The following is a 23,817-nucleotide window of genomic DNA, read 5'->3' as shown; positions in this document are numbered from 1 at the left end:
ATTATTTGAAGTAATGCATAACATCAGTACATTTCAAATAATTTTATTTTACATTTCTTAACTTGTATAGATAAAACAATATTCCAAACAAAATATTCAGTATTTCAATAATCATACATAAATCAGTAAGTATAAATGTGGCCAGCACACTAAAAAATATAATAAAAAAAATGACTTAAATTATACAATACTTTGTGACTTAATTCAATTGATAACCTTTATGTACAATTTATTTATATATATTCATAAAATTAAATACGGAGAAAAAATCTGACCTTGATATTCAACAGAAGATAAAAAGCTCTAACTCCTTGGAATACTTTATTAAAATATAAGGAACTTCATCAATGCCCATTTCAGAGTAAAATAACAAACAAAAAAAATATTATCCAAGTTTAATTATATTTGTAACTTAATTTTATTGCATATACTTATGCATTTCAAAACTTTTAATTTCAAATTTATTGAAATAGAAAACTAAATTAGTGGGGGGTAAGCCATTTACATAAAAAAAACGTATTGCTAGTTGTACTATAAATTTTAAAAAGGCATTATGCGATAGAATATTTATATGTAGTTATATATTTATTTTATGTTAAATATATATAATTTTCTATTTTAAGAATCTATAGAATTAGTCCTCATGAGTTCTTTATAACAATGACGACAAACTGGAACAGGCCTGCGATGATGGTGACCCTTGAGAGGTATTCGCTTATCAATACACCGGATACAAAAAACCTCTCCACAACTCCAACAGTGAAACTGAAATAAAAAGAAAGTAATTCTCAATATAGATTTGCAGCAATTATAATTTCATAGGTACAAATAATATTATCTGAATTCAAATATCAGTATCAAGAGCTTTGTTAACATATTGAAACTTTGGTAGTAAATGTTTTGAAATGAAACTAGTTAAAATTTGTTACTTGAAAAAGTTTTTTAACCATCTTTTCACACAAACATAAAAAACCTTTTCTGTAAATTTAAAACTACTTTGCTTTCTATAGGTCATAATTTTTCGTAAACAGCAGACATATCAAATCTCATAACTTGAATAATGGTTTTAAAAAACATAACTGGAACAACAAAATATTTTTGGAATCACTCTGTAACTTAAGTTGGATCTGACTGCAGCCCACTCACTCAATGTACAGTCAGCTTTGATGTATACAATTGCTGTCATACTGAGAATAACTTAAGGTAATTCTTTTTTTATGAACAGTGTACTACAAAATATTTTTTTATCTACTGATTGAATCTTCACTTGCTAGAGGGAGTAGCCTCAAATATTCTAATTAATTAGTGGAAACGATATTTTAAGTTATGAAATCAGACACAAAAACATATTTTCTGGATAAACATACTTTTTTTTGACAACCTCAATCTGGGAAATACGGTCCTAATAGTTTGGTCAAAAGAGAGGTCCAAAGTTTGGACCCCTCATGTTAATTTTACTTTTCGTGTACTTCGCCATATCAAGAATCAAAAAATGTTTGCACACGATTATAAAATTTAATTATAAATAATTTAATTTTATAAGGCAAAATACAAACAGAAGATTGGTCAAACAGTTTCTGTCTGAGAAATTGAATTTTAAAGAAATCTCATTATAAAATTTGATTCCCCAGGAACTTTTTGACCGACTTGTTTTTTAGACTAATATTAAATAAACTGTTAAAAATAATTTTTGTCATGGCATTATCTTTTGATAAACAAATTTTATAATAAAGTACAAATTTTTTTTAATTCGCTTAAAAAATTCTTGAGATATGACAAAAAACACGAAAAGTAAAATAAACGTTAAGAGGTCCAAACTTTGGACTGCTCTCCAGACCAAACTATCAGGACCATATTTCCCAGATTGTGGCTACCCCCAATATTTTGAGGATAAAGAATCCTGATCTGTCAAAAAGGTATGTTTATTCAAAGAAAGTAGATTTTTGTGAGTGATTTCGTAGCATAAAATATCATCTGCACTATTTAATTAGCATATTTGAATTTACCACCTCAAACCATTAAATCCAAGTACATGAAGATCCAATCATTAGATCTAAAGTTTTTCGGGGTGATTATTTTTCTGCACACTATACCGCTTTCAGTTTATTATAGCTTGCACAGAAACAATACACGCATAATAAACGTAATAGAGCGGGATTAAGAAAATTTGTGTTCTTTTTAAAGAAGGCTTTTGGATAATGAGTTAATGAAAATTCAGCATGACACATAAAATAAATAAACTTTTTTTTTTGCTGATATAACACCTTTTTTATAACGAAATGAAATACAAACCTTTCTACTAAAATGGTCAAAGGGTGTGGAACATATACATTCTTTGACATTTCTTAGAGTTTTCCACTCTATTGCTACAGATTCTATTTCTTCCTGAAGTTGATAAAATAGAGAATTTCCTAACTCATCTTCTGGAGTATCTATAATTGAAATGTTTGAATTTAGCATTTTTTCGATGCTTTGTGCAATTTTATACTTATTTAGCATCAGAACTTGAGTAACATTTTTATACAAAATTTTAATCATTCATTGAGTCACATACTTAAAAAGAAGCATTTCAACCGACTTTTTTGCTCTGAAGGGCATAACCAGTTTTCCCACATTATTAGATATGCAACAATGTGTAAAGGCTAAACATTTTTCACAAATTAGTATGAAAATTATGATTCACAACCGAAATAAAAAAAATATTTCAATTCATGTAAGGAATTTATTTCGCATTATTTCATTAAAGATTATTGTATTACCACGACCCATTGGCAAAATGGGTCGTGGTTTGGAATTGATGGCGTCCTCACACTTTTCAACTACAATAATCAAGAGTAATAGTAAACAGTGTGCATGCGTTGTTATTGCATGCATTGCAATGGCGACCGCTGCTGTTTGATAATTTTTTAAAACTGCGGCGATGCTTAACACTTTTTGAATGCGATTTTTTATCACTTTTTCTGTTTGAAAGCATTGTTTAATTTTTTTTTCCGTCTTTGATATCAAAATTCAGATATACATAAATGTAACTCTAAAGTTAAAATTGAAAAATTCTGAATTCACATTACAAATTATATATCTTTGCTGCAGTGGAGCCATTCAAAATGTGTACATCTATATTTGTTGAAATTCATTTAAAAGAACTTTAAATCTATACCAGTTAAGTTTACAACATGAAGTTCTATCTGCAATTTAAGAAAACATGTAATTAAAAGTTGTATTATCAAAAACAATGAACATTAAAATGTTAATTAAAGTAAACTGCTGACGAATGAAAAACAAAAATGTGACTTTTTAAAGTAAAATTATGTGCATCTTTCTTTGAAATGCAACTTAAAGAAATGAGTTTTATGCTTTCACATACATTTTTAAAAAATTTGTGGCAAGGTTTGCATTGATATATAAGGTATGAAATTGCTTTTAAAATATACATTACCATTGATTTCTAATATATTTCCATTTTCAAATCCCGAATCTGTAGTATCACCTGCAGCATGATCTGCTTTTGTCATATTCAATTTTTGGGCAAAATCATCAGCCACTCCACTATCAGTCATCGAGCAATCAATACTTTTGCTAGGTGTTTCAGCTCGACCAAGAATCTTCTTTAGTTGGCCAATTCTCTGAAGGAATTTTTAAAATTATATTTGTATTTTACAAATATTCAGTTATAAATCAATAATGCAATTAAGTTTTTAAGCGTGATTATGCCATTTTAATAATGAAATCTTAAAGGCTTCACTCATAACTTAAATTGAAACATGTTAACAACAAAAAAATAAGAATTAATGTGTATTACAAGCATGGACAAACATTTTTTTTTATTTACTACATATTTATTTTACTACTGAAAGTGACATAGTTGTGCCAAGTCATTTCATAATTATAATGCATTTGGCTTAATCTCCCAATTTATTTTAAGCGTAGTTCTATGTATAAGCCCAACAATATTTTTTTCGACAATTCATGGCGATTTGCCTATTTATACATGTATAAATACATGATATGATTCAGATTTATACATGTATAATACATGATGAATTCAGATCGAAACTGTCTGATTTTATATCACTAAAATCTACCATTGTTATTAAAAAAATTAAATCTCTTGGCTGAATTTTTTTTTTAGAGATTTGGGATAAAAAAGTCATTTTAGAGGATCAAAACACCCATTAACAATTCTAACAATAACGTTATAACATACTTTGTTATTAAAATTATGAAACACTTTACTCATTTAAAGAAATTCTATTTAATATAAGCTTTGAGTGATAAAAAACATACCTAACATTATTTGACATGAGGATAAATTATCGAATTTTTATAAATATATAAAAGTTGATACAACAGAATCAAGAAAAATAATAATACTTAAAAATTGAGTATGCCATAGACTTCATGCAGACATTTTAATTTTTCTTTATTTATTTTAATACACAAGATTTATTTCTACTTTTTAGTAAAATAAACTAAATTAGTGCTAAACATTGGGTGGGATTCATCAATTTCACTTTAAACATTTTTTAAACTGTGCTTACTATTTTATATAAAATGAGTTTATATTGGCTTATAAAATTAATATCAAGAACAAGCATTTGTAACAAATATGTTTTTAAGAAGATAAATTTAGCATAATAAACAGAGCAAAAAATAAATTTTCTAAACCAACAAACAAAATATGATTTCCTCCATTTATATATTAACTTCAAAAATATATGTCTTCTTTTTTTATCAAAGTAAAATGACAGGAGAGATAATTATAAATATCTTTTTATTTTCACTTACTTTTTGGAGCAATAAAACATGATCTTCTAAACTAGAAATATGATCTTTTGCAGCAACAAGCATATCTCCTAATGGTTCTCTTGGATGAACACCATTATCGAATCTGTTATACATTCCCCTCCAAAATCTACAAATTTAAGCAATAATTTTTTTTAATCTCGTGAAATTAAAATTTAAAAGCTTTAATAAAAAAGAAATTACTTTATAGTCTGTGGAGCAGCATTTAAGTGTAGTGCATCATCAACATCTCTTCTATAAAGAGGATTTAGAAACTCTGATAAATGGTTCATTAAATATCCCCATAAGGAGTAAGTTCTTTCACTTAGCCTATAATTTTAAAATATATCAAAATTAGTGTATTTTACAACAGATAGAATAAAATAGCTTTGAATTATGAATTCGAAAACAGAATTATTTCATTACAGAAAAAATATTTAAAAAGTGTGTTAAGTTCTCAAAACATAGATTGGATAGAGCCTAGAATATTATTTTGCACTAGAAAAATCATTTTGTTGAAAATACTAACTTAGTTAGTTATACATTATGATTAAAAGTAAAAAAAAGATAAAATGAAGATTGAGGTAAAGGATTTTTTTAAAACCTTTTTTAACAAGTGTAATAATATACTAATGCTTATATTTTCCTAATTAAATTGAATTATAAATTGTATTATTTATTATAAAATAAATAATAATTAGGTTAGTTCATTAAAAAAATTTTAATTACAAAAATTCTTTAAACAGTTTAAGCGAAATATTTTTTATATATATAATTCCATATGAAACAAGTCATAATCTTTGATTTTACTATTCTCTTTCAGTAGAAATATAACAAAATTTTATGATTTTAAATATGTTTTTAAATAATAGATTAAAGTGTGGGGGGGAAAAAAAGACTTTCAAAATTTACATAAAAATTTTAAAATAGACATTTAAAATACTGCTTGACTGATAAATAATTAACTCATCACTAATTTGCATTCGAAAGACCACGGAAATTAAAAAATTAACACAATGTAATATAAGAATTCAACACACTTACCTAAGATCCATTCTTTCTTTCTCACAATTCCCTAAGAAAGTGCCAAACTGACAAGAATAAACATGATCATGAATAGTTAACAAAAACCGTTCGTTAAACTGGAATGAAGTAGGAAACTGTTGAGTCAATTGCCAAACAGCATCAATGAATTGTGTAAATACTGGAGCCACTTCTTTTGGATCGCCCTGAATAAGACCACACCGTTCAGTAAATTTGTGACCAAATGCCAACCATTCCTTTTCAATTAGAGCCTGAAAAGGAAAATAATACATTTAAATCGTGTTGTGCTTAGTAAATGTGTACAAATTTTTCTTATAAATGCATTCCACATACATATCAAATTAAAATAAAAAGATATGTCTCTAAAATTTATGAAAGAAACATTTTATTCCCCAACACTAAATTAAGTTTTAATTTATAAGTAGACAAAAAAGAATATGCTGAAAAAGATAGGAGTGAGAACATTTATTATAACAAAAATAATACTTTCATAGCAATTAACATTTTTTAACAGAAACACTTATGACAGAGATCAATAGTGTAATTGAAAATTGAATAGTCTGCATATGTTTTTTTAATCAAATGACTAGGATCGAATTTTATAAGCAAACAAGACATGGCTAATTTGTGGACAATAATGGACAAGCAAATTTTGACGCTTAATCTTTTTTTCTTTTAGTGCATGGAATGGAATAACTAAAATACTGTAGAAAGATTCTAAATTTATATATATATATTATGTTTTAGTCATTTGTGAATATTAGTATCAAAAAGTCATCTTTTTAGAAAAAAATTGAAAAAGACACTTTACTGGCAAGACCATTAATTATTGCGATAAAAAATACCTTAACTATTTTGAATACTGTATATCCCAGTATATAACCACTTATTTTTGATAATGAGATAGCAATTTTCTTGAATGTTTTATGTATAAGTTAACCGCAGAAAAAACAAACTATGAAAATATCTAAAATTTAAAAAAAAAGAAGTGATAATTAAGATGAGAATGAAGTAGGAACATAGGTACACGGTCGTGTGATAGTGAGTTCATAGTGCATCAGTATTTCACAATGAAAAAAGTCTGACTTTATTACAAGCGAATAAGTCGGCCCCCTGATTTCTGTAAAGGTTTTGGGATTTGAAAACTCAACTTATACACTGGAATATACGGTAGTTAATAAATAAAAAAAAAGTTTATATCTTAGTTTAATAACTTATTTACACTTAATAGTTATTTAGATTAGGTAAAATATTTAATAAAAATTGTTATTTTTAGAAAAATTTATACCCTTAACATTTATTTTCAACTGTTATATAGAGTAGACTTCTAAAGCGTTTAGGAAGCGTGGAAATTTCCGAACTTTAGATTTATTATTTAAACAGAAATGTCAAAGTTACAGGCTCAAAATAAAAAAATGCATTAGATCCAAAAGCACACAGTTTTTCAATTGTTTTATCATCAGTTACTTTCCAATTTGATTTAAAATCTGGATATTTCAATATCTTTTGACACACAAATTTTTGCAGAGCATTGCTACTATTCAATTATAAATTCACATAGTACAGATAGTAGTTTTTTTGGCAGTAATTAAAAGGACAGTTTCCACAATTGAACAAATTTTTAGTTTCTTGATGGTTTTAAAAAACGTAATATTTTTATCATATTATTACAACATGGAAACTCAAAGTGCACATTCGAGTACAAAAACAATCTTGATGTATATGGTGTACAGATTACTTTTGATGTGCGATGAGCTGTAAATTCATGTGGTCTTGTTGATCAGTTTTTGCAAAGAATATTTTAACATTGCAATTTTTTTAATAATAGAATAACGCTACCATTCGGACAGTTGAATAGTCAGTATTTGAAATGCTTGATTTGCAATGCTTTTATTTTAAATCTATATAGTTTTGTCGACCATTTTTTAGTTATTGCTACAGGTTTCCACATGAATTTTTAAATCAAATTTTTTTCAATTCCATGTTATTGAGACACAAATTTCCATGTAACGACTCTAAAAACTAGAAAAAACACTTTAAAACTAGAGTTTAAATTAACTTAGCCAATTATCTGAATTTCAGAAAAAATAATTTCAATTTTAGAGGTTTGAAGATTTTAAAAGTTATACTTTCCTAGAGAAATGCCTGAAAGCAAAATTTCATTATATATATATTTTCCAATTAGACTTTCAATAACATTAGTAAACTCAAATAATTTTATTGTTTGAAAATAAATATTCATTTTTAAAAACATAGTTGTGTCATTTTTTAAAAATTTTACGACAGAAAAAGAAATACAATTACTATTACTTTCCTATTTTAAAATAGCTAAACATCTTAATATTAACAAGCTCAATCAATGAGATTAAGTCTGTTTTTCGAAGGCTCTGTCATAATATGAAATGATGTTTTTTATGCGAATAATATGCTATTTTCATAATTGTTGTGAGTTTGTAACTGTTACTCATGACTGTTAGGCTAAGATAAACCTATCTAAAGCCAGGACTGTCTGCGCTTATTTAGAAAATAGCGCAAAACGTCAATATGGAGAAAAGCCACAGTCAGGGTTGCCGCTCAAATCTGGGAAAAAAATTCCCTGTGTTTTCCCTGTACATGTTATATGCAATATATTAAGAGGAAACAACAATTACTCTGCTCTTGTGTGAGCTATATTAGGCTACCTATATTTATTAGTTTCAATTGCTGGAAAAACAGCTGAACATACTTAAATAATGCTATGGTAAATGAAATAGTTTAGTATAGCTCAAATATCATGGTTAAATACCCCATAGATTACGCTTTAAGTGGTCACCATATTTTAAAAGACCAAAATAAAAAAACAAAATTCCCTGTATTTTTCCAGTTTGTAAAGAAAAAATCAAAATTCCCTGCATTTTCCCTGTTATTTTAGGTGAATTTTAAATTCCCTGTATTTTCCAGGTTTTCCCTGTGGAGTGGCAACCCTGACAGTTTTGTGAAAAGGAAAGGAGTTTGTGGTCGAATTTTTTAATATTTAAAGACTTACTCCTATGCTGCATTACCTGGGCTCATTAAAATTTGAAAAAACTGAGAGTACAGCAGTGAGTTTGCAATTTTCATCTAAGTGGGAAAATGTTGCCAAATTGGCAATTTTAAAAAAAGTTTAATAACATTAAAAATCTTTTAGTTATTTGTCTGTCCTAAAGCCCAGATAATTCTTCACTGCAAGATTATACATATAAATTAAAATCATTGCATTGCTACAAGTGTAAGGCACTTAAACTACGTTTTTTTTATTTTTATTTTACTTGGCGAAAAAGCTTCAAAAAACAGCTTTAAGTACAATGTTCTAAAAATTTCAATTAAAAAGGAAATTACTGACTTGGAAACCAGTAATAGTTCTGTAATATGGATCTTGTAAAAGGGCTGCAAGAGAGCATGTTTGAGCTGTTCTATCCCATCCATCAGAACAATGAACTAAAACAGATGTTCCTTTCTCAAGAGCCTTAAACATGAAAACAACAAATCTCAATACAATAATAAGCAAATGGTTATTGAAAAACTTCTGATAAATAATGGAAATATTTGGATGGACAAACTCATAAATAGGAATTCATTCAAATATGTAATGGTTACAGAACAAAGAATTACTGTACATCTCGGTGTATAAGTTGACCCCTGATTTTTGGTCACGAAATTACAAATTTCTGACATGTATAAATAGACCGCTGAAAAAGCCAAAAATGAAAATTTCTAGTTTCTTGTAAAATCTTTAAAATAAAGGTGAGGAACTTTATATTCTTTGTTATGAGGTGAAGAGGTTTTTTTTTTTTTTTTTGTAGAAATTTATGACAACACTGCTAACATTGAATCCGACACAGATAATTTTCTGGAATTTTTAAATTTTTAGCACAATGATGTGATTTTAAAAGTTTTCATAGTGTTATATTTTTTGAAATACATTTTAATAAAGTAGCTTAACTTTTCTTATTCTTAATTTTCATCTAAAAGTAACTTAAAGAACTTTCTCAAAAAAAATTTCGTATATAAAGAAGTTATGAGAGAAAATGCAAAATAGTATGTAACATATTAAAAATAGTTTTTGAAAAGGATAAACTGATACAGAGTTATTCATATCTATCTCATAGTTTATATTGAATCAATATTTCATGATCAACGCATGTTTTTTACTTTATAACTCTTCGGTAATAAATCGACTTCCTGTTTTTCGTAAAATTATAGGGGTTTGAAAAGTTGAATTAGACACCAAGGTACATAGTAATTTTTTTTTGTCCGGTTAGGTATGATAATTGAAAATACGAAGTTTGTTCAATAAAAAACTTATAGACGATGTTATAGAAATTACCATAGACTGAATTTTTTATGTTCCGCAATCAATCAATTACAAAATATTACAAAAAAATTAAAGAAAATGGACATACTATTCATACTGACCAAATAGATATTTTGTCAGCTCTTTGAATGAGCAAAAGCTGCCTACTTTCGAGTTTCATAAAAACAAACTTTAAAGTAGGAAAAAATAAATAAGAAAATAATCAGTATAATTATTTAATCTATATTTCGTTACAAACATTTATAGAATAAATACAGATAGTTAATAATAACTAAATTACTAATAAATTAACTACTAATTAAATATAAAATTATTAAAATATAATTTAAGCTTGGATATTTTAGTTTAAAACTAGCGAAAAATATTTCAATATTACAATTGCTAATTTTAGTTAATATAACACTAGGGATTCTGAGTACCTGAATTTTCCAAGATAAAGAGATAAATTTCAAAGCAGTAATTTAAAATATCACATTTAATTAGTGTTTTCCTAAATATCTGAGAAATCAATTTTTCTATGATTTACAATTTTTTTCAACATAATTTAATATATATGTTTCAATAAAAATCATACTCACTTCAGCAATAAAAGCAGATGCTTCTAAGACACTTTTTACATGACGAAGCCATGCACAATTTTCCAAGCCACTTAAAAAGGCATTCATAGTAGGAACTTTTAGTTCACATGCTATTAAAAAAAATAAGACACTGTTTTACAACACAATAAAACAATAACACAACACAAATAATATAACTTGAACATGACGTTAGCATGCAAAATCACTTTGCGATTTTAAATTTTTTTTCCCTTTCAAAATTGTCTTTTTTTAATATCATATTAAAGTTCTAAAACACTTCTAATATCATTTCCTGTGATTAAGATTTGCTACCAAGAGAAATTGACAACAATAGAATTATATATAGCAGTAATAGTTACATGAAAAACCTATATATATAAAATGATGACATTAAAAAATCCTTCAGCGAAAAATGTAAGTGGCTTAACATTTTCTTTTAAAATTAGAATTTAAAAATACTTTAAAAATATTACAGGTGTTAGTTCCTTCAATATGCTAACAGATATTCCTAGTTTGTGAATTCTATATAATTTTTAACTTTTAATAATTTTGGTCATTAAATGTAGTACAAATTTCTGTTATACAGTATATATATTTTTTTAGCTACAGAGGCTATTTGTTGATTCAATCAACTTTAATAAATTTTTCCCAAAGACATTTAATAAAAAAAATCTCCAAACCCCTTATCTTTTTAAAACACAAGGGTTTAGTTTAAAAATTTATCTAAACTATTATTTAAGTATCAAAAATCACAATGAGCAAAGTAATTCTTCACAGCAATGACTATTAACTTTCCTAGCTTGCTCAAAATCAACAATTGAAGAACAAAAGAATTAAGTGAATAAAAAAAATAGAAATAAGTGTTAAATGTTTTTTTTTTGTGATGTATCAAAGACATAAAATAACATAACTAGCCTCCAAATTAAAATATACTTTTTTTTATAGAATTAATACATACTATCAACTAGTTTTTGAAGACTATTTCTCATTACATGTATATTTTCAATTCCAAAAAACTGGAACTTGATACTCTTATAGAAATCTTCATTCTCATATCCTTTTCCAGCTGCTTTATTAGCCATAGCATTAATCTAAAATATAAGAGATAAATTTTAAACTACAATTACTTGCAAGTTTTTTTAAAGCATAAAATAAAGATGGCTGAAATAATACCTTAGGGCGTGTATCAACAACGTACATAAAATCTTTATTGGGACTTGATTTTAACATATAATGCAACAACTGCTCATCTTCAACACACCGAGCACTGAAACCTGATAGTGGTTGACTGCATCGACAAATCGCAGCCTTAAAAAAAAATATTCTATTATACAAAACAAAAAATATTTTAACAATTTTCTTTGTAAATCTAGTATTGTGAATAATAAATTATATTGTTAACTCTCGATATAATGCAAAGAATTTAGAGATACTATCACAAATATGCAGATAGACTAACGTAAAAATAAAATATATCAACCTGATTCTTGTGCAAATATGAAAGCACAGGTAATCTTCCACGACTACGAAATCTACTGCTTCCAAGTAGTACACCATTAGAAGCAGAGGCAGGCACATATAAAATCTTTGGATAAGTATCACAAATCTGAAACAGAAATATAAAATGTTATGTTATTATAATTTCCCAAAATAATTTATATATAAACTTTTATTAATTAAGCATATAAATTCTAAGAAAACTACTGCAATATTTATCGTCGCATTAGAAAAAACTATCTATGCTGATCAAAAGGTTTTTGAAAATTATCAAATTCTTCAGAAATGGTACTATTGTATAAAGTATTAATTATAGAAGAAAAAATAGCTTTTCTTGGGCTTCCTTAAAAAATTGTTTGATCAACTTTATTACTTAATATCAAAACCAAAAAAATTAATCCTCAAAAACTATTTTAAGCCTTCATGTATATTTATATGAAGCTTGTTTAAGAGTTGACATGAATTCAATCAGATATTAGATTAGTTAAAAGACCATTTTAATGAGGATTTTTACCATTTTCACTTTTATAAGTTAACTTAGTTACTATGGTATTTTGATAAGTAAATTCCAAAAATATTTTTAATGCTTTTTGATAAAAAAACAAAACATATTTAGTATGCTTAAGGATATATTTAAACATAACTAAAAAATTAGTCTTCGTTACAATTTTCATCTACATTTGAACAGCTGTAAGTTCTCTGTCTATATTTATACATTCTTAACTTTTTTGTCTACATTTTTTTAATATTTCTTGTGTATTTGGTGTCCTTACTATTTCATATACGAAATACTTTAACATATTCAGGCAATTTTATGGCCTATTACCTAGTGACTAAAAGAACAACACCGGAGAACTAAATAGTTTATTATAACTTTTAAAAAATAACATTTTATTATGTTTTGTTTAGAATTATTTTTCATGTTTCAATAGTTATGACATTTGCATTAAAGTTTCTTTTTCCACACGTACATTATTCAATTGCAGAGTAAAAAGTTTAAAATAATCCTTTTTCTTTTTTTTTTTAAATTCTTATGTCACTTTTTTGATGATTAGCTTGAATAATCAAGATCATATGTGAACATTACAAAAATAAATAGATACTTACTTTATAATCTTTATTGAGAGAAGTTAGAGCCCAATTTTGATTTGGGAGTCCCATTCGTGAGAATTCAGCCTGTAAATCAAATTTATTCCAACCAGATCGCTTAGGTAAATCTTCATTTGATGCAGTATAGTGAAAGCAATATAAATCTTGAATATTGACTGTGATAAAAATATTGAAGAGTTTAGTAAACAGATAACTAAATACAAGATAAAAAAAGGAAATGAAAACTGAAAAATAAATCTTTAAAAATACATTGAAATTAATAAACAAGCCTTTTTTTTTAAACTTTGATTTAAAGAAACTATGAAAGAATTAAAAAATATTGAAAACAAAATTACCAATTTTCACTATTATTCNTTAAAGGAATTCAATCAGATATTAGATTAGTTAAAAGACCATTTTAATGAGGATTTTTACCATTTTCACTTTAATAAGCTAAATTAGTTACTATGGTATTTTGATAAGTAAATTCTAAAAATATTTTTAAGGCTCTTTGATAAAAAAAAAAACATATTTAGTATGTGTAAGAATATATTTAAACATAACTAAGAAATTAGACTTTGTTACAATTTTCATCTACATTTGAACATTTGTAAGTGCTGTCTATATTTCTAAATTCTTAACTGTTTTGTCCACATTTTGTTAATATTTCTTGTGTTTCTTGTATTCAGGTAGAAAATTTTATTTTATGGCCTATTATATAGTGATTAAAAGAACAATATCGGGAAACTAAATAGTTTATTATAACTTTTAAAAAATAAAATTTTATTATATTTTGTTTAGAATTATTTTTCATGTTTAAATAGTTATGACATTTTCATTAAAGTTTCTTTTTCCACATGTATATTATTCAACTGCAGAGTAAAAAATTTCAAATAATCCATGTTTTTTTCTTTTCTTTTTTTTAATTCTTATGTCAATTTTTGATGATTAGCTTGAATAATCAAAATCATTGTCAACATTACAAAAATAAATAGATACTTACTTTATAATCTTTATTGAGAGAAGTTAGAGCCCAATTTTGATTTGGGAGTCCCATTCGTGAAAATTCAGCCTGTAAATCAAATTTATTCCAACCAGATCTCTTAGGTAAATCTTCATTTGATGCAGTATAGTGAAAGCAATATAAATCTTGAATATTGACTGTGATAAAAATATTGAAGAGTTTAGTAAACAGATAACTAAATACAAGATAAAAAAAGGAAATGAAAACTGAAAAATAAATCTTTAAAAATACATTGAAATTAATAAACAAGCCTTTTTTTTTAAACTTTGATTTAAAGAAACTATGAAAGAATTAAAAAATATTGAAAACAAAATTACCAATTTTCACTATTATTCACTGAAGGAACCAATAAAATGTTATTGTTTCTAGTATAATACAAGAATTTATAATTTTTGTTCTAGAAATTATTCATACATGTCCTTTATAAGAAAATATGATAAGAAGTAAGGAAAATTTAGAATTGATTTTTACAGATTTTTTAAAATTATTTCTCTAAAAAAAAAAAATATGAAAAAAAAAAACAACACAATGATTTGAAATTTACTACTAATGAAAACACATTTTACCAGTAATGAAATTTACTACTAAAGAAAACACATGTTACACACTGATAAAATAATATGTGTTTATAGGTTTAATTCTGATTACTATTAAGAACATTTACTTTGTTAGGATTATTCTCAACTAGTTCAATTTGTATAAGTTTCTATCTTTTTTTTTTTAAAGGAAAGGAAAGTATATCAATTAATTTTTTATGTGATTTTAAATTTACTTCTAAAATAATTACCTGTTTTTTTTTTTAAAAAAATGCACTTTCAAATGATCATTTTTTTATAATTTTCAGTTTAATTATAGAAAAAAGCTGTCAAGTTATTTATTTTTTTAAAGTTTGCTTAAAAAAATGCACAGAGATTGTTTTTTAACATACCATTAATTATTTTTTACAAACTGCAAATATATGTTCTTATTTTGACAATAAGTGAGAATTACTTTTTGAAATATAAACATAAAATTGTATAAGAGGGTAATTTAAAAATTGTTTAGGATCAAATTCAGTTATTACATAATATTACACATTTTAATAAATTTTTTCGTTGTTAAATGAGTGCCTTTTCAAAACCAAAGTGCCCTTTTCTGTGAAGAAGCTGTGAAGTGTTTCACACAGAAGTGCCCTTTTCTGTGTGAAACTCTGCTTCTCCCTCTCCATGGGACCTGAATTCAAGATATTTCTAAATTATTATGTTATTTAATAAACAATTTAAATGACTTTGATTTACCTTTAGAAAATTAGTATGTATATTTATTAACAATTTCACATCTAGCTTTTTTTTCTTTTGTAGACAAAGTAAAATGTTACAGAATTGTTTGTCTAAATCAAACTTACATGCACTTCAATTATATACAAATCTTATAAATACATGAATGATACATACTGGGTTGTGAAAATTTAAGTAAAGATGTAAATATATCATGACTGTCTCTTTCTTTTGGAATAACAAAGGTCACAGATAAGAAATTTTTACATCTTATTTGCAAGGGAGAACCAATAGTGGATATGGGTAGTTTAATGACAGCAGCAATATGTGTATGTAAAATCTGAAACAATAAAGGTAATACAAATTAAAGTGATGTTATTAAAATCAAACATAAAAGTCAAGTGATGTTTAATGCTTACCCAGAAAGCACAGTTTTTAGACATGGTGTGGGTTGAAGCACCATTACTTTATTTTTAAATTAAAGGAATTTTTTAAACAGTTTCATTAGAAATTTTTTCAATATAATCTTAATTTATGTACTTTGACAAAGGATTAATAATTTATATTCTTAATTATTATTTTTACATACATATAATATATGCATAATTTTACATACATAATTTTTACATACTATTTTTAATGTGAGAAATTTTATGACACAATAAGTTAGCAAATTATGATAATTGTTTTTTCATGCAAATTATTCTCTTTTATATAGCTTTCATTTTTTTTAAATATGATACCACATTCTAATTACATACTAAAGAGAAAATATGTACTAACAGTTAATGGAGAAATGGCATCTTGTTTAAGAGAAAAGCAAAAAATTTGCAATACATATTTTGTATTAAATGATGAATAGCATATTCTGTTCTTTATCTCATTTCCCAATTGAGAATATAACATTTAAGTTGTAAAGGGTAGAGATTCAATTTGATTGTTCCTGTATACAAGTCATGAATACAAAAATTATCTTTATAACAAATTGATTACCATTTTTCATTGCCAAAAATTTTGCACTTTAATTTAAAGTTGGATTAGATTATAATCTACTTAAAATTTAAAGGTTAATTAAAAAATAAGCAGAATTTGAAAAAAAAATTTCTTAAACAAAAACTATAAATAGTGTTCAGTGCAGCAAGATTTTTGATAATTATAAATGTTCTGCAAGAATTTGTCAATAATAGCCCTTACTAATCAAATTTTCAATTTTTTTAATTGCTATTTTCCTGCAAACCAGAATTCAATAAAAAGATAACATCAATTGGTTTAAGATAAAATCAATAACTAAATAAAATGCAATTATAAAAGGGAATGCTAATGTTGGATGAACTTTTCAAGTAAAGATAAAGGCACTATGATGTCATAGTCATCAATTTTAATGTAAATGGTCAGTTAAATTGCGTGCATTAAAATTGTTATTTTTATCCATTATTTAGTACAAAATTCAGAATTTTAAATTAATGTTGAAAAAGCAGAGAAAATAAAAAACCTAAAAAAATAAACAATTAACCTAAGCATAAAAAAACACATATAAAAAAGTAATCATTAAGGTTTCTCTGAAAAAAAATATTTTTCCAAAAAAGAGTTAAATTCTGAAACAAAAAAAAATGCTGATTCTGAAATAAAAAAACCAAGGTAGCCACTCAAATCTGGGGGGAAAAAAATTCCACATGTTTTCCCTGCACACATTATAAGCAATATATTAAGAGGAAACACAATTAATGCACTCTTGTGTGAGCTATATTGGGCTAACTATATTATTTTTAATTGCTGAAAAAACTTAGAAAGAAAAAGGAACAACTGAACATACTTAATATCCTTAATAAAAATCCTTAAATATCCCATAAATAGCACTTTGAATAATCACCATTTTCAAATGACTAAAACAAGAAACAAAATTTCCTGCATTTTCCCTGTTATAGGTGATTTTTTAATTCCCTGTATTTTAAAGATTTTTCTTATTCTCCTTGTGGAGTGGCAACCATGAAAACGAAAAATTTTTCTTAATAGAAACTAAGTTTTACGCAATTTTTCATTGAGCTCCTTTTTAATACCCAGGTCAATAAAAAAAGTTTTTTATATTAGTGTTTTCACTACAGCGCGAGAACCTCGCATATTTTTTTCTTTTCTCGCAATAAGAAATGATTAACGCGAGAAGTCCGCACACTGTATTAATCAATTTCAAAATGCGCGAATTTTGGAAAAATTTCATCTTTTGCCATTTTGAATAAAATCTGTTTCACTTTTCCTCCTTGATGTTTCATTATTTTGAACATCGGTCCTTGTTATCTAGCTTCCCTATTTACCAGTATTGTTCAGAACCGGAGCGAACAGCAGAACGCTACCCCCGAACCCCCTTTCAAAACAATTTTCTCTGCAACCACGTGTTTACCGTAGATAAGTTTCTTCATGTAAGACGTTTACATTTTTTGTGCATGAATGTAAGATGGACAAATACCTTGCTAAGGCGACATCTTCTACTCCATAACGGACAAATGAAAATTAAACAAATGTAGGTAGAAACGGTCAAAACGAAACAAATACGGATATTTTTCATCCAAATAAATATAATAACTGATGAAAAAGTAGATATAGAACATTTTCCATATGATGATGCAGCAAAAATATTCAATTAGAAGATGTTAAAAATGCATTATAATTAAAGAAATAATTTTTACCAAGTCTATTCGTGTTTTTTTTAATGTTTAGAAATCTCACTTAACTTTCTGAAACTCACCCTGTTTTTGAGAAAGGGTGAGAAATTCTCTCCCATTTTCTTTTGTGTAATGAAAACACTGTTATATTCTCAATTTTCGGATGTTTCTTTCAGAATAATTAATTTATGAGTATTGTCAATTCTATTATAAAAGTATAGACCAGAGAACTTAGAAGTTACTAATGAATTTATTGCAAATGAAAAAGCTTGAATTTTCAAAATTGTGTAAAACATAAAACTCATATATACCCATGCTTCCTTTTTTCCATCTGGGTCAATAAATATCAGATGGGTGGCAGTAAGGTGAAGAGTTCCAATATTTGGTTTTTTGCTGTTAAATCGATCAAGCATTCGAACTTTCTCTACCTAAATATAGAAACCAGTTAGCATTTCTTTTAAAATGAATAAAATTTCTAAGACAAAAAATGTACCAAAAAAAAAAAAAAAAAANAAAAAAAAAAAAAAAAAAAAAAAAATTAGGCAACAAAAATAATAATAGGCTGAAATTAAGACTTAAATTTTCTAGCAAAAAATATAAATTAAAAAAGCAAAATTAAGCTTATTTAAAAAAGCCAGCTACTGCATTAATCAATACAAATATAAATTGATACAATGGAATGACTGAAAAAGTGATAAAATATCCATACTTGTCCAGTTATATGAATGAAAAAAGTGAAATTTTAAGCATTTTATAAGTATTAATTTAATATGCATAGTTAAAATAAAAATAATATTAAGATTAAACAATTTTTAACAAATAAACTATTTTAAAATAATTTTAATGTAAAACTTATAAAGTTATGTTTATAAGAGAAAAAAAATGCACTAAAAATAATTACTTAAAATAATGTAATGTTAAATAAAAAAAAATAACTGATTTTAATTACCTTATTTTATATATTTTTGATAAAATGGAAAGAAATCATAGTAACAAAAATTTTACACTTTAAAAGGGAAAAAACTGTTTAAATCATTCATTAACAAAATTCAAAAACTAATTATTACCAGGAAACATATAAATTTAATAATAACACTTAAGAGTGAAACTCTCTCACAGCTAGAAAAAATGCAAAAAGTTTAAATCAATTAAGTTAAAAGTTCATATTTATCCAGAAAAGCCAAAATACTTAAAACAAATTTCAAACTTTTCTCCATTTTTGTAACTGGCGGCATGAATTTTATTATTAATTTTTCAGTTATGCTTTATTCTAATATATAGCAGATATAACAACACTTACACTTACAATTTTAGTTTTAAAAAGAATTTTTGTTTTTAATTATTACAATATCAGTTTCTTTTTCTTTTTTGAAAAAAATATCAGACTTTTATGTATCTCAAACCTAAATTAATTCATTTTGCATAACGTATTAGGTATTTTAGTTAAAATCTCTGTTATTTCTTCGATTTTACCTTATTAAATAAATTTTCTGACTGTTTGCTGATATCCCATTTCTTCATTCTAGCCACCCTGCTATTGTTTTTAAGTTAAACCCCCATACAAATTAATATTAGTTTTTCGATTCAATAAGTAACCTTTACCAAAAGATTTTATAATATAGGGAAAGGGATCAACAGAAAAAGTAGTCAGATTCCATGTCAATAAAAAATCTGAGCCTGTTTATTTAAGAAGCTAAAAAAAAAAAAAATAAATAAATAAAAAAAAACGGTCCAAATCTGTTCTTTTAAAATATAAAATAGATTTCCTTATCTAAACAGAGTTTTAAAAAAATATAAAATTACAAATATATAGTAAATACTGTACAAAAATATAATAAAATATCAAACCAACACATACATTTATTCAATTTCATATGAAAGTTACCTTACATATTAGCATGATTCCTCGCTTCACTGAGACACATATACATAAAATATAATTCAAAAAATTTTGAATTTCCTAACAAGTAAAACAGATTCTATTATTATGAACTCATAATTACAACATATTGCTAATCTCATAGAAATATCTAAATTCTGAAATATTTTGCTTACATTAAGGTTTTTGTTCTTATAAACATGCATTTGTATCAGTTATCTAACAAAGAAAAGGATAATACCTTGTGATATCTAGACGAAAGCAGAAAACAATCTGAATAAAACCCAAATTATATACTTTCATTTGTGCTTTATTCACATTGTTCTTTGTTTTAGTGTACCAAAAATGTTTAAAATGAAATAATGTTTATAGTTCTTAACTAAAACATAAATAATTACAAGAAAAAATACACAATAAACACATAAGTAACTTTACCTAAATAAAGTACTTAACTTTACAGTACTTTATTTAGGTACTTATACGTAGAAGTAGAAAATATATTACAATAGCACCTATATTAAATATTACTTCCTATTAACAAAATACGAGAGTACCATACTTAAGGAACACCTTACATCACATGGTTATTTTTAAAAACCCCTCATAAAGAATAAGTGTCACAATTTTTTTCAGAGTTATGAGCTGCATCACTAAAATTATGGAAGTAAATAAAACTTGTTTTGTTTCCTTTTGATAAATTTTAGATCACAACCGTTCAGAAATTGTTACCTGTATGCCATAGAAAGAGGGATTGTATTAGAAAGAGCGACATTAAAAATTAAGGATAATATTACATTTACTAACTGTACATTAGAAAGAGGAACTCTATTATAAGTCCTCAAACCAGTACGGTGAATGCAAATCAGTGGTCAGAAGCAGAATGGTACAAGTAGCAAAGCTGCTTTAGTTGCTTCTTTTTATCGTAGTTTGTAGTTAGAAAATTGCAAATATTTAATTATTTCCTAGCACTTCTTAAATTGATTATTCACCATCAAGAAAGGCATAAAAAGTTACGGTTAAAAGGACAAATTAAGAAAAAGGGTTTAGAATAACAATCTGCAAACATGAAAAAATATTTCTTAATAATTCCTCATAATTAAATAAGCAAATTGCTTTTACTCAAAATCATTTTGAACATGGATGTAAATGTAGTTCTCCGGCAAAGTTCTTCTCTTAAAAGTAGGGAAGTAGTGAGTACACTCCAAAAGTAGTTTGTAGTCTCTACATATAAAAAAAAATAGTAGTAGTTGTATTTGTAGTTAACTACATTTGTTATAAAGTAGTTGAAGTTAGTTTTTTGCAAAAATAAAGTAGTTTTTCCTACCACTGATTCAAGCCCTGTAGAAGAATTTTTTGAGGCTCTCTGCACCAAACTTTCCTAGCACCAATATTTTTCTGTGAGATACTTTTAATAATAACAATTACTAATTTAAAGTAACCGAAGCATTGTGCTTACAAAAGAAAGAAAAACCCTACTCATATACAGTAGAACTGCAAATTTTTTTTTTTTTAACTTTTTTACTTGTCAATGTAATATGTTTCTTATTCTAATATTATGGGCAATATTCTGGCATTTTGTAGGTGGAAAAACACACAATTTTTTTTTTTTTGAACTTAGTAAGCCAACATCACTTTAAACAAAAATAATTAAAAAATCATCAAACCTTGGCAAGAACATCCAAAAAAATATTGACAACAAAAATCACACATATCAGACTCTTTAAAATGGGTATACTAAAATGCCTGTTTTGTTTCAAGATCCGGTTGTTGCAAAAAATATATTATTTTGCTTTTCGTATTATTTAGATTTTTTAATTTTTTTGCTTTTTTTTAGCTCCACTTCTTAATTACCTTTCCTTTTGAGCACAAGAGATTTTTGTATTGATATCTAAGCTAAAATTATAGCCAAGTTTTGATAACAACTAGGTAGTGGCTGGTAAGAACCCAAGAAAAACGTCTGTTAATGGGAGAAGATAGAATAAAATTTGCAATTCTCTGAGAACAAACAACTATACACATTTTTATGAATTTATCCCAGTATAAAAAACAAGCAGTGGTTCATGGTGACTACAGACACTATATACAGCCACCCATATGCAAATATCCCTTAATGTAGGTTCCAAAAAAGAAATTGAATTTAAATAAATTGCCAAATAATACTTCACTGGCTCTGAATCATTATTCCAAATGCTTCCATAAATATTTGGCACTGTCCTCTGATTCGTAAGAAGTGATACAATTTCCTTGTACTACTATTTTTGCTTTCAGGTAAGCATTAAAAAAAATCACCAAAAAAAGACAATTAAACATAAAATCTGCACCAAATATATTTCACTTAGTTGATTTTCACACAGAATGGCATTTATGCAGTTGGTTACTTTATTTCTTAAAAAAAATTATCAAAGATGAAAAAAAAAATTTTTTAACAATTAAACAAAACTGTTCAAAATTAATATTTAATTTAGAAGGCACTGACAGAAAATGCAAACTAAAATAAGAATTCTAAGCTAATAAAAAGCCAAGCAAAACTTTAGCTAAAAATGCATAAAATACTTTCAAATAAATTAATTAAAAAATTTAAAAGTCTCTCTTACAATTCTGACATTGCCATATGTAAAACATGCATAACATCAATATATTTATTAAGATCTAACTTACTTTCAACTCACACGAGCATTTTGTTCCATTTAGATTACTTGATAAAACACCCTAAAATAAAATAACCAGGAGCCAGACAAACTATTAAGATGTTTTTAAAACAACGAAATCTTTGGCAAAGTGATTATAAAAAATAAAATGAAAATATTTCAAAGAACTTAATTGTGAACATCCGTAACTGTTCAGAAACTTTTTCTGTTATTCATGAATGAATTACTTTTAAAAGATTTGTAAGAGTTAATTATGTAGTATCAATTTGGTAACAAATACTTCGAATATAATATCATTAAGGAAAATTTTTTGCCAAATCAGTATAACCCAATTTGGAATCCTAAGATCATAAAAGTGGAAGTGAGCATTAAAATTAAGTATTAAAAGTGAGTATTAAATTTCATTTAAATCCTTTACATGCTTAATTAACGTAGAAAAGTACGTAAATATAATAGCATAGTTAATAATTGCACACTTAATTACAAAATAATCTAAAGGATAACAAGAAATAAAGAACTCTGAATGTACTCTTGTTAACAGCTGTTTTCAATGGTTCATACAAATCCAAAACATTACATAAAATATTTAATCGGACAACAAGCACTGTATCAAAAAATAAAACTAATTGTAAATTTATAATTAAAAGCAATCATTACCTTAGGGGTCCTTATCAAGTCCATGATCTTAACACTGAATCTATTTTGACGGTACGTCTTTAAATGATTATCAGAAAACTGCAAATAATTAAAAATAAGTTATGAAAAACTATTTCCAAACTTTATTATTACAAATATTGCAAAAGTTTGCAATGGAAATTTCATTTTTAGCAGATTTTTTAGAGGGGATAAATAAAAATTTGCAATTCGAAATTATCGTCTGCCTCTTTAGCAGTCAACAAACTATTTTTCAGTTTTCTCCTAAAGTCAGATTAAGCAAACCGCACCACAATTCGGTTCGTAAAACTACAGAGGAGAATAAACAAATGAAACGCAAAAGTTCAAAAGAATTGGTGCACTGTTATGAATTTTA

The 23,817-nt window shown here is 25.8% G+C and overlaps 1 protein-coding gene across 4 annotated transcripts; it reads right to left on the bottom strand.

The window, feature by feature from the left end:
- Positions 1-27: 27 nt before the first annotated feature.
- Positions 28-23,804, bottom strand: LOC107456531 (Myotubularin related protein 6). Of its 4 annotated transcripts, none has more exons than XM_043039257.1 (16): positions 23,445-23,804; positions 22,798-22,848; positions 18,572-18,688; positions 15,781-15,943; positions 14,327-14,484; positions 12,218-12,343; positions 11,911-12,045; positions 11,696-11,828; positions 10,738-10,847; positions 9,188-9,310; positions 5,827-6,077; positions 4,987-5,112; positions 4,786-4,912; positions 3,437-3,623; positions 2,293-2,432; positions 28-765 (listed from the first exon to the last, which is right to left on the bottom strand). In XM_043039257.1, the coding sequence occupies exons 1-16, from the start codon at positions 23,466-23,468 to the stop codon at positions 619-621; spliced, it is 2,118 nt and encodes a 705-aa protein (XP_042895191.1). In that variant the 5' UTR covers positions 23,469-23,804; the 3' UTR covers positions 28-618. The 4 variants fall into 4 exon arrangements, with proteins under 4 accessions (XP_042895191.1, XP_042895192.1, XP_042895193.1 ...); XM_043039258.1 differs by lacking the exon at positions 14,327-14,484 and adding an exon at positions 13,342-13,499; XM_043039259.1 differs by lacking the exon at positions 22,798-22,848 and having other exon boundaries at positions 23,445-23,803.
- Positions 23,805-23,817: the final 13 nt, after the last annotated feature.

This window comes from Parasteatoda tepidariorum, chromosome 4 (assembly GCF_043381705.1).
Source record: "Parasteatoda tepidariorum isolate YZ-2023 chromosome 4, CAS_Ptep_4.0, whole genome shotgun sequence".
Lineage (NCBI taxonomy): Eukaryota > Metazoa > Arthropoda > Arachnida > Araneae > Theridiidae > Parasteatoda > Parasteatoda tepidariorum.
Note: the sequence above shows the minus strand (reverse complement) of the source record. Positions and strands in the feature narration are given on the sequence as shown.

What these genes read in the sequence shown, in the direction of transcription:
- LOC107456531 (XM_043039257.1), bottom strand. Translation starts at nt 23,468, where the DNA reads ATGGACTTGATAAGGACCCCTAAG. An exon ending in ATGTTTTATTGCTCCAAAAA is followed by an intron (nt 3,624 to 4,785) that starts GTAAGTGAAAAT and finishes AAATTCCTTCAG; the next exon opens with AGAATTGGCCAACTAAAGAA. An exon ending in TTGACCATTTTAGTAGAAAG is followed by an intron (nt 766 to 2,292) that starts GTTTGTATTTCA and finishes TTTTTATTTCAG; the next exon opens with TTTCACTGTTGGAGTTGTGG.